At 39.7% G+C, this 12,805-nt stretch overlaps 1 protein-coding gene across 1 annotated transcript in view; it reads right to left on the reverse strand.

Moving 5' to 3' along the window:
- The window catches only part of nrn1la (neuritin 1-like a), a 71,947-nt gene extending 59,275 nt beyond the window's left edge, over positions 1-12,672 (reverse strand). Inside the window, exon 1 of the mRNA XM_067502782.1 lies at positions 11,954-12,672. Coding sequence (XP_067358883.1) covers positions 11,954-12,011 — 58 coding nt within the window. The 5' untranslated portion in view covers positions 12,012-12,672. The remainder of the gene's footprint in view (positions 1-11,953) is intronic.
- Positions 12,673-12,805: the final 133 nt, after the last annotated feature.

Raw genomic sequence — 12,805 nt, forward strand, 5'->3', positions numbered from 1 at the left:
AAAGTACTCTTCAAGCAGAATGGCTCATTTCATCAGTGAATATATTATTAGATTTTAATTATTGATACATTAATAATTGATGTATTAATTGATTAATTAAAGACATGAACACCACTTTAATGTTGCAGCTGGTAATGATGGAGCTTAGTTTAACAACCTTATACTCTGCACTGATGATCATATACCATGAATGTAATAATTATAATTTTAATGACTTTACATACTGCTGGGTAGCTTGTGAATTTCACACCAGGGATCAATGAAGTCTTATGCTATATTTAGGTTTACTAATCTGATTCTGCACGGTAACTACAGTTATCACATTAATATACTGGAGTAAAAGTACATTCGTTTTCCTCTCCGGTGAAGTACAAAGTATGAAGTAGAACAAAATGCTAAACAAAATAGTAAAACTCTCAAGTAAATGTAATTTGTTATTTTACACCCCTGGTAGCACTGTCCCCAAACATGACGGGTCAAGTAAATTAGTCACATGACAACTTAATCTACTGCAACTGACATTTTCTACTACTTCAATCCAACAGGCTTTAATCTTTTGGTGAGAAATGATGGATGCAAGTCAGGAGAAGCTGGAATCAGCTGCAGATAATTAAAATGGGCAGCAGAGGAAAATGCAGTGCTTTGGAGAACTGAGGTTTACCGCAGGATATAAAGTAACTCAAACACGATTATGGAGAAATCATTGATCACTAGATAAAATACACCAGACCTCTTTTTTGTATCCACACCGACATGAATTTCAAAAGCATTTTTGTATCCGAAATATAAAAGAACTGAAAGTCACGGCCTCACAATTTCTTAAAAGTGCAGGTTATAGAAAAGTCAGCAGCTAAGTTTCTGCCATTAGAAACTGTGTGTCTAAACATCTTTGTAGGTTTACTCAGTTATTAACAGCTCAGGCAGACAGACAATGTGTCTTCCTCAACCTTCACATCTTTGATGGGTTTGTTTGATTTTCCCATTGGCTTACTTCTCTCTTCGACTGTGTCTAGTTTATCTCGACAGTCTGGTTTCTGAAATAGATGGAGGTCGATTGTGTTCTTTCTCTAAGCCTCAAAGTCTTCAGCCCTTCAGCCGCAAACCTGGGCTCTGTCCACTTCACCTTCTCCTCTATCCCACAGACACACGGAACTTCATGCCTACACAAGTACACACAACCAAACACACAAAGGGACATGGGGGCAAGAGAAGGTGTGCATATATGCTCATTCACTGAGGCACGCGTATCTTTTTTTAATGCTCGAGTCACTTCACATCCTCGCAGGTTGTGCACATCTGTGGCAGGTTAAAAACAAAACAAAAAGAAAAAACTTACCACTGTCTTTTAGAAGAAGGTTCCGAAAGCATAGTTGTTGCAAATCATTATTATGGCTCATGTTCAAAGAGCAGTTCACTATTTTGTCAAATATGGTTATTTATTTTTTTATTATATAAGAGTGTGATGAGAAGATGGATTTCAGTTTGAGTTACCCAAAAACCAGGCATGATTAGCCTAGCTTAGAATAAACGATCAAAGTTAGAGGAGAAGAGACAGTATGGTTCCAAAGAAGAGATGAACACACCTACTGACGCATTTTAATAATTAATTAATTAACATGTTGAATGTCTAAATGAATGTATTTTTGCACAGAACCATGCAGACTAATCATTTCCTGGCTCAAGGTTCATTCTCAACAAATAAGCTTTTCATCTTATTCTCAAGAAAAAAAAAGAAGTGTCAATATGGTTACTGACAAAGCATTGCTAAAATGCAAGAACAATAAAGCCGATTTTATTGCGTCGAGGATTTGAACACATCAAGGATCTCATTTTGTTTCATATTGTACCCAAATGGGTTTAGTGGCAGAAAGCTTGTCTTAGTCTAATTAAACACTTGCACTGAACCTGTGTAACGCAACATTACTGATTTGTTTCTAAACACATTATATGTCTCAAAATATAATTCCTAAAAACATGTTTAAAACTTTAAACTTTGTAGAACTAAATTGTGGAGTCAGACTTTTGAATGTTTTTTCATATTTCTGTGGTCAGGAGTTTTGGGTGGGGCTGAAAGGAGACTTGATGACCAAATGGGGTCACTAGCCAGAACTTGTGAATGCTGCTTTCAAACTCTCATTATATATTACTAATATTTAAATATTCAGTATGATGTGTTCCTTACTTGGTGTATTCAGTAAGGACATTAGGTTTTGAAAAACAATGAACTATTGCTGTTTATCCTGTAAATCTTATCCACCATTCTCATGAGCCCTTGGTCTTTGTGGGCTAAATGTCACGGCTTAACAGGTCACAACAAAATCAGACATATTAGTGTGAGAGCAGGACCGATAGGACTGACGTTTAGTTGTCCTTCTGACTTGTCTCTTTGTCAAACAGGGGCAGATAGTTCTGTGTTGAAACTATTGACTTTGTTGGGTGGTTGATTTGCTAATGTACTAACGTTTGATAGTTGGCTAATATTTAGAGGATGTTCCCTCCTGTATAAAGGCTTTTAGGGCAGCATGAGGGTGGAATGGTAGCACTGAGGCCTCACAGCTAGGTCACCAGTTAAAATCCACCAGCCAGCTGTTGCCTTTCTCTGTGTATAGTTTCTCCTTGTGCGTGCATGGGTTTCCTCCCACTGTCCAAAGACATGCATGTTTTTGGACTGGCTGAAGGAATGACGTCTCAATCAACAATCTGGGTTTCAGCCAACATTTGTGTGATTTGTGTGGGATAGCGGCTAATCACTAAGAAAATCAAACAGCTGTCTTGTATCAAAGTTGTTACTGTTTAATGGAAATAAATGTATGGTAACTATGAAAATGTTGTGTTTACAGTTTGCTCTGCTGCCACCAAGTGGCAAAATAATCAGCAGGCGCAGCTTTAAAACAACACTACCAAACTAAACTGAGCACACTGAACATTCACTGGAGAAATGAAGCGGTCACGGGGCCTTTTAGCAGCAGCAACTGATTACAGTGTTGCTGGCTAATGCTCTGCCCATCAGGGATAACATGAGAACACTATCAGTCTAAGATACTACATAATCTGGCCATTTGTTACGCTAACAGGCTTTATCACATTGTCTGGCCATTTAGAGCGATGCCTAATTGCATTTTGACTAATGACGACATCAACAGCCGCTGCATGCCTCCGTGTCTGTTTACACTGCTTATGTACTCACACCTACTTGAAACTGTATGAGAAATATACTTCAGCGTCATCCGTTCTTTACAAATCTGCAGCTTTTCTGTGTTCTCTCTCCTTCAGTCCTTTGTGTTTCTCTCCGGTGGATTTTATCCAAAGTTACCAGACTCAGGGAGCTTGTGCAAGTTCGCTTTTTGTTGGTTTCTGATCATATTAAATTGAATTGTCCGGAGGCTGTGGTCAGTGATCCATGATGGTCCGACTTTTTCTGACAGGCTTGATAAATACAGGTCCTGATCTCTCTCTGCGTCTCTATTCCTCTCTCCACCCTCTTCCTCTCCACTTGTCCTGTGCTTCTCTAAGTCACCTCTATAACTCTTCTCCTTTCTTTCCTTTCTATTGTGTTCCTATTAACTACATTGTAGTTTTTCACTTTTCCCATTTTCTCTGGCTTCATTCACACTGAAAGCCAACACTCTCTGCATTCCCTTCCCTATAGGATTGTGTACGGGTTTGTATGTGTTGGCAGGCTAAAAGACAAGAGCTCTGCTGACCTTGGACGCATATTGTTCTCCTCCTTGAAAGGTAACCTTTCTATGTGCTCTCTGTACATGTGGGAGTTGAAAACTGTCTGTGTGCATATTTTGTGAAAGGGGCTTTGGGAGATTGAATAAACACACATACACATCTGCATATGATTAAGAAAAATGTTTAGATTAAATCTTTAGTTTTTAGGAGCTTGTACATGCCATCACACACATTGAGAAGAGGAGAAGAATTCAATTAGAGCGATTATAATAGAGGACAGTGACTCCATCCTCAGTGATATGTGTGTGCAGCATTACAGCATGTTTAAACTGTGTGTGTATGTATTTGTGTGTGTGTCTGAATATTCATGCTCAGTCTAGTTTGGGGAATAAGGAGCAGAGAGTCATGCTCTGTTGGTACTTCATTACTTGGTATTTGTTAGAAGAACCCTGACAATCTCCCTCTTTCTCTGTTAGACACATTCACACAGAGCTTGTTTAAAAGGTCTTAATCCAATTCTTGCAGGACGCACACACACACACACACACACAGTTCCCGTTTGTTTATACTTGCACACACACTCTCCCAGGAGAAGATCGCAAAAAGGCGCAGATGTAAAGAATTTGTATTTGGATGCCTGTCTTTGTGAGGACCAAATCGTTTTAGACTCTGGCAGTGAGGCCAGTTGCCTTAGTTTCTGATATATTGTTTGAAAGATGGTCCAGACTTGGTTTTGGTGTTAAGCCACATCGTTCACAATATTACCACCACCCACTGGTATTAATGTTACGGCTAATTGGTACAGACGTGTGTGCATGTGGAAGTATGACAGTCCTCAGTATGAGTGCCTGCACACTGGTTAACAAGTGGAAAGAAGGACAGAGAAGGAAGAAAGGAGGGACTGCACAACAAGCAGATCTTGTCTAAATTCAGTAAGGGTGGAGAGGAAAGAGACAGAAAACATAAAACATAAAAAGAGGAATTTGGGAAATTACAGCAAGAGGTAGTAAGTGCAAATCACTGTGCTGAGTGAATCTGCACTGGAATGGTGAACCCTGCCAATAAGAATAATTACACAATGTAAACAGAGGTGAGAGAGGAAGAGGGATGGGGGGGTTCTAAAAGCTAATTGGCCACCCTGGGTGCCACCCCTGCCAAAGTGAGAAAGTGGTATTTTCCTGCTGTAGAACATAAAGCACAAGGAAAATTACTTAAATTAAAACAGGAATAATTATAAAAATAAATAAAAAAGTATTTATTATTATGTGCATTTAAGGTGTATTCATTTGTTGGGTTTAACAATATTCTATAACTTTAATTGCATGCACTGATACTGTAAAATGTCTGTCAGGAGGCCTTAAACCAGAAATTACTGCAACAAGCCAAAGCAGTCATAGACACCAGTGAGGAAAACGTCAAAAAAAAAAAGACCTTGACTCGATTATTCGGTTCGCAAAATCTCAAACTTGTAACATAGACTCTAACAATACATTTTAATGAATTGCAAAGTGCTCTCAATGGAGTTTCAAAATTGTGAAGACCACCTGCATTTGCCTGGATTGATTTCCACACTTTTTCCAACAGAAGCTTAAGGGCAATGACACACCAAGCCGATGTTGGGCCTAGTTCGCTTCTCTCAGCCTAGCTTTTGTGGTGTATCCCACACCATTGGCACTAGTCGGGCCCCCCTCTGTGACTTTTCAGTCAATTCAACATGTTGAATAGGCATTGGTTCCGTCAGTGAAACAGAGAACTCTAATTGGCTGTTCAGGTCAGTGTATCGGCGCACAAGAGGAGAAACTGAAATCATAAAAACAAGGATGAAGCCAAGCGAGCACATGCAGAAGGGGATTTTAAATTTTTGGCTTCATCTCATCTTAACCTTCCAAATCAGTGCAAGCGAACAGACCAACCCGGTGATAACGCCAGAGCCCTTTGCAATTTCTTACCACACATATTAATATCATATTAGAAGTAAATCGTCAGTGGTGATGGAGAGTCGTGTGACCGTGGTACATTAGCACTGCTTTTATAGGCTGTAGTCTTAGTGGTGTGCAAATTATTGGCCCAGACAAATGTGACGTGAGGCAGCACAATAGTCAGGTCTTCATTCTGTGATCTTGGTCACTCATTCTTCTGCTCATTCATCTCGTCTTTAAATATACATTGCTTACCTGATTGTCATTTTGTAATGAAAGCAGACAGAGGAGGAACAGATCTAGTGGAACGCACCAAAGACACCAATGCACAGATGGATGGCAGTAAGAGAAGAAACAATATTGGCAATGGCACAAGACAACTCTTGACATCTCAACAGCTTTAATACAAAGTAATAATTTGTGTAAAGTCTATCAGATGTGATCTCGTGAGGATCATGTGTTATTTAAACTGTGGCCCACGAGATACATTAATCTTACTTTTCCAAGAGGACAAGAAGACACAAGAATCTCTAATCTAAGAAAATATCTGAAAATACGCATCTTGGTCTTGTTTTGTGATATAACATTTACTATCATTTGTAATAATAATTGTGAATACCTAATGAAATGGACAAAGAGAGGAAAAGGAAGGGCAGAAAAAGGGGGTAGGAGGAGATGATGAAAGAAGCAGAAGCAGAAGCAGAGAGATGAGAGACACAGCAAGTTTAATAAAAAAAAAGAGGAATGGAGGGATGGTACAGAGAAAAAAAAATGGCTACAGAGGCAGAAGTAAGAGAAACGAAGAGATCTGAGGATTACTGGAAGTAAGGAAGGAAAGAAGGGGGGAAAGGAAGTACGGTAGGAAGAAAGAGGGGAAGGAAGGAGGGGTTCGAAAAGCTGTGCAGTGCAGTGGACACAGCTTGTGTGTGTGTGTGTGTGTTGTGTGTAGCAAGTGAGCTTTGTGAGTCTGACTGGTAAGAAAGGAGGGAGGATGGAGGACGAGAGGATGCACAGGCAATTTTCCACAAGACTTTAAAACCTATTTTAATGAGGAATCTTCCACTTCATGTGTCTGTGCTGCAGCTTGAAAAAAATAAAACACACCTCAAAAACACTGCAGTCCACCCTTTGAGAGGGAACTTAAAGAGAAAAAGGGAGTTGAGGAAGGGTTTCCTGAGAACAATTAAAAGCCAAATATATTCTCCCCCTCACCCATGGACTGTGTTTAATGTGATTATTAGGACGCTGATGATGCAGATAGGAGACCTGCACCCAGGGGAACCCTCTCTCTTTGGCGGTAGTCACAAGAGACAAACAGGTAACTGCTACACAGAGTTGTAGACATTTACAAAGAAAGGGGAGTCTCATGATGTCAAGCATTATGGGAATTGTAGGACACAGCATTTGTTGACCATAAATTTTACCAGGAACTAGAGATCACAGCATGTGTTTCCGGTGAGTCCTACAGTAGAAAAGCAATAATAAATTGTTGCAGTAACCCTTTAAAGCGACCTTCTTTACCCTCCTTACCTCAATCAAGCTCTCCATGTCCTGCTGTCTCTCAAATCTAGGTTTCCTTTAGGTAGCCTAAAAGAAACCGTGTTTTGTGTGGTTTATGTGTGCAGGAAGCCTCTTAGCACACATAAAATAAAATTATCTTACCACTCATCTAGAATTTCCAAACAGTATTTGAATAAATGGCTCCAATCCTAATAATAAAAGAGAGTGTGGTTGGTGATGCTCAGAAAATGTAGTTTTATATCTGCTCCTTTAATAAGAATTCTATATAAGAAAAATTCTTAAGGGGCCAGTGTGCATTAAATGATGCACACAGAAGCTGTAGTTACACTCTTGCCACTATGGTCACAATGCTGAACTGCTTTAAAGCCCAGTGCAGATCCTGGAGGCTTTGATCACCCTACCACCACTTTGATCACCGTACAATATCTCTTCTGACTCTACTGAGTGACTTGCCACGGGACTTTGGGGACTGTGCAGACATTCTTGGTCCCAAAAGGATAAATTCCATTGATTTTTCCTGTAGTGCAGGAGCTGATCAATATATTTACACATCTCAAGACCTCTCAACATGAGGACTTTATTTATAGGATCCCAGAGGTTCATGTCCCCATTAGTATGACTCTGATCCTCTGACTTTAGCTATATTATGTGTTCAGTGCTATTAAGTAACCATTAACATGATGATAACATTTTTACCTGGTAAGTGTCACCATGTTAGCAGATTTCTCAGGCACCAACGCGCAAAGCAGGGGTGGTGAACATATTCTCCTTGATGGCGCCGCCCTGCCTGTTCGCTGACTCTCCCTGCTCTACCTACTGCTCTTCCGGCTTGTGACTACCTGAATCAGGTGTGTTCAGTCAGTCAGCAGTAGGTAGATTGAAACAGGGATGCAGCCCTTAAGGTGCATGGGTTTCCCAACACTTGTGTAAAGTCTCATGCAGCTGCTAGCAGAATGTTATAAAGCTCCGGGAGTGGACGTCGTGCACTCCCATAATTCATCACCAATCTATAAAAACACAGCTATTTTGACAGACGTAAGGACACTTAAACGATTAATCTGTAATAAAAAATTCATGACGTTTTTGTAACAACTTCAACCAAAGGACGAGCAGAGGATCTTTATCATGAAGGCATTATTTCATGTATGCACTTCTTAAACTAATGCTATGTTATACTGTATCTCACAGTACAGACTAGTTAGTACATGTAGTTAGTACACAGGTTACACACACTACTAATGACTTAACGCTAACATTGGGTGTTACAAGAACAAAATCATATGTTTGGATATTGCAGGGCCGCGGCGATAACCCACTGATAAGCATTAATCAATGAAATTTCAATTTCAAATTTCAATTTAATTTTCAAAATCTGGTTTGACAACACTCAATACACCTCAATCTAAATAATATCTGGATTAATAAACAACCAGATCCAATAGTTTTCATTCATATCCCAGGTTGTACAACTTCTGAATCTGAGTCATTTTCACCGGCAGTGCCATCAATGGTCACAGTCCAAGAAACTTGGAAATCTTTTTAATTTTAAAACTTTTATTAAAACAGTAAACAGTGTAGGTCATCTCCTACAGCTGATGCAGGCCGGATGATTTATTTACAGTATCTGGACAGTAATTACGAAGTCTATGAGGCTTCAGGCTTGGCTGAGCATTATAAAACTGATTTTCCAGTTTTAGAAAACTCTACCTTTTGAACTAAAGTCGCCCACATCTACCCAAGGAAAACAAGCCAGGTTCAAAATCCAAAGTAATCGGGGAGGCTGACTAGACAGAAGTTCAGTCAGAAACGGCAACAAAAGGTTTTTCATTTACACATATAATTCTAATCCCTTCAGGATGTTTAAAATAGTTCCTGCAAAGATGTCTACATACTGAACCTGTACTGAATGTTGGTGGGCGTCCAAACAAAGTTTTTTTTTGTTGTTGTTCTGATATGTAACTTTGGACGTCTATGTTTACATTGGTTTTGGAGATCTGTTAACCTCTAAGAATGGTCTTTTTAGATCCTGAACCTGTAAGAGACATTAGTGGACTTCCAAACTGAATTAGACCAGATATTCAAATTAAATCTGAAATGGAAATTCAGACAGTTCAGAAAATGAATTTAGAAAGTTTGTATATGTCTAATAAATGTCCAGAAGACATCATGAAATGTTCATTTGGAACCCTGTGTGTCTCTATCTGAAGACACTCTACAAATATATAAAAGTGGAGCAATACATAAACATACAAAACATTATTTTGTCTGTTTATAATAACCTGACAATGAGACATCCAAATATGGAACTCATACTAAATGTCTCTACATGTCTAAATGTGTTGTCCAGATGCGAGTCCTATTTTGGAAATTTTATAAACAGATGTCCAGATTTTAAACTTTTATTGTACGTTCAGTCCTCCAAAACAGCCTCATAAAGCTTTTTCCTTTATCCATCCATGGACATTTAAAATGTTCACATAACATCCAAAAACCTTCCCTTTTACATATGTCCCATGTGTCTTTCCTACGTTGGATGTTTGTTGGTTTAGCCTAATATTTGGGCTACAGGTCTGTAACGCTGTTCTGTCTGCTTCTACCATTCTGAAAGCACTACAGGGGCATTGTGCGGCTCAGAGATGTTTCATCTACTGAGTTTTGCAAGAGAGCATTTAATGGATTTGGATAAACACTATACGACTCCTGCCAACACGATGGCATAAACAGAATTAGTCATGTTACATCCGGAGCTGTATGGGCTGCAGTTCTGCTCATCATGTTGAGCAACGTCACCTGGTTGGACTTCATGGTTAGTTCATGAATGTTAGTTTAATGTTTTCCTTTAAAAGACCGAAAAGGCAATTGTGTTGACTAAAAACTTCTTTCAGGGATGGTGAACATTTCTTCCACAAACGTTGTGAAAAGCCCTAGTAGGAAAAGCGCAGATGTGAAATTAATGACTGCTCTGTTCTGTAGAGTTCTACGATCGGAAACTGAAGCAGTTAAATTCATTTCACCTTATAGTAATTGTATTATTTACACCTGTGCTTTCTTACTGCAGTATGTCACAATGTCTTCCATAAAAAAGCCAGTTCTTGGTTACAACATAATAAATTTGTAATTTCCTTATATTTTGTACAATCATCTTAATGCCGCTGAGTTATATGGTCTTCTGTTCCTTCAACCTGCATTTATATACTGATTTGTAGGTTTCCTCATGTTAGAATAAAACCACTCTCTTATTCCACTTGAGCCACTTTGTAGAAAAAGAAACAATTGCACAAAAGGTGTTTAAATGTTGAATCCAAAGCTTCAGAATACACTGTTTTAGTCTAATAGCAGAATACAGAATAAAGGGGTTTCAGTTTAAAAGCTGTTTCCCGTAAAGATTCACAGTGAGCGATAAATACTGATCAAATTTTATAGAAAATGATTATCCCATATTAATGATTAGACAACGAGCCTCTTCGTTCCCTGTGCATTAGTGACATGACTGAGTTGAAAAGACAGAGAGTGACAGGGGGGTGATGACAGACAGTAGCAGCAGAGAGAGTAGAGTTTCCCGCTCAGGTTTAGATGAAAATCCCCAGAGACTCAGAGGGGACAGATGAAATTTATTTATCATTTATCTCCATTGGTGCCGACTTTTTTGCTCCCTTTTTCCTGATAGTGTAACACAAATCCCATCCATCCCCTCGTTGCTCTTACATGTGCAACGGCAGCTTGGGATGATGACCTTGGTTAAGAACAATAATTAATAATCTTATGTTGTTTAGTACACTCAGACAATACTGTTCATTTAAAGGGACACTCCGTACGTTTTTAAAGCAGACAAGTTTTTAAAGCAGTTTGCGAAAAAGTTTGTTTGGCTCTAGAGGGACTACGCCAACATTTGAAAAAGAAAAAAACTCTTGCAACATCAGTGTGAGGTCATCAGGATCATCTTGGCTTGAGCATAGATGCTGCAAACCTTCAACATGAAGAATTTGTTATAAACTGGGAGAAGAGAGCAGAGGGTCAAATACTTTAGCATTTACCAATGGGTGAGTGTTAAATAAAAGCTGCATGTTGCATTCAGGTTCAATGTAAGATCCAGTGCTTTTACCCATACCAAAGACTACAAGTGAATATTTCTCAGCTCCTTTAGTTTTATCTGTTTCTTGTGAGCCTTCTAATATTATGGAAGTGCAAAACAAAATGGCTTGAAGACTTATTTTAAACTGTTTCATCAGGCCTATTGTAGTTTACCATCAAGATGGTACACAAGAGGAACCTCTATCAGTTCGAGATCAAAGACTCCCATCTACTGCCTACTGAACATGAATTAATCCCTGCACTACTACTGTAATATATACACATCACCTGACTGCTCTGTATTGTATTACATGCTGATGTATTAAACGCTAGATGAATATCAGCAGCTGTTTGCTGTGTGTAACAGAGCTGGACAGATACAATCAGATCACACTCTCTGGAACCACAGGGGCAACTGTGCATAACGATTCCGTATCCACCTTTGGGAACAAATAAGTCTCACTCAGCAACATTCAGCCTGCTGCATTCACAACCTATAGGCTAGTTGTGCGTTTTACGAGCTCTCCCTCCTCGCTGCTGCAGCAGCTGGAGGTGGATGTGTAAAGACACGGGACCCCCTAAACAGAGATACAGAGAAGTCGTATAGTACAGCAGATGCTCATATGTCCAAACCTGCCTGTGTCACCGGTTACACAGTCACTCGCAACCCAAACTACTCCAAATTCTCCCTACTGCAGATGAAGTTTTGCTTTGCTCAGAAACACAAGTTTGAACAAAACCCCTTGGGTATTTTCAGTACTTACTCAGCAGTAGAGCAACAGGCAAGAAGAGGAGGCATGCAGAGTTCACCAGAGATGCCATGCTGACCCGATAAGTCTGTTCTCCGACCTCTTCGAGTTTTATTCCCTAATTTCTTCTTTAAGAGTCAGAGTCCACTATCCCGCTCTTTATTTAGCGCTGAGTTTCCCTCCTGTCTGCGGTGCAGCTCAGTCCTCCAGTGTGAGAGCATCCACAACCAGCGCGCTCATCCGCTGCGCTGAAGGGGAGGGCGCGTCCATGGCGAGGAGGAGGGGGAGGAGGAGGGAGGTCTACAGCAGCTGAGAGAGTCCCTGCTGAGCTACACCGGAGTCGGGATGAGCGGGCAGGGTAAATGCTGGGAGGGTTTTGTTTAAGTACTAGTGTGAAAATACTCCGGTAAAGTAAAAGTATATACACATCAAAACGCACACAAAGTATTCAATTCAAAATGCCCCTATCTTAATTACCGAGGCGTCAACCTTAGTGGCGTTTTACTGTTGGCGCTTTACTGTTGGCGCTGGTTGTCTAACTACTGTAAGAAAGGTTATTGTTTTGTTTTTTGGTAATTCCTGGATGATTTTACTTATTTGAGGGCACAGACCGTTAAACAATTGGATCTGTCTGAGAAATAAAAGGGGAAATCACTGGTTACTAACAAGTCCTAGACTTGGAGAGTGCAGACTGCATTTGTGTAAAAGGCAACAAGCCATAAGGCTTAGGATTGCATGTTATGAACATTTTATATAAATCTGCTGCTTAAATAGGCATAACATGAATTTAAAAAGTGCAGCTCTTCCCTCTGAGATGTATTGCAGTACTAGAAGGTAGCATGAAACAAGAACATTAAAACCTTGCAT

This window comes from Channa argus, chromosome 4, assembly GCF_033026475.1.
Source record: "Channa argus isolate prfri chromosome 4, Channa argus male v1.0, whole genome shotgun sequence".
NCBI lineage: Eukaryota > Metazoa > Chordata > Actinopteri > Anabantiformes > Channidae > Channa > Channa argus.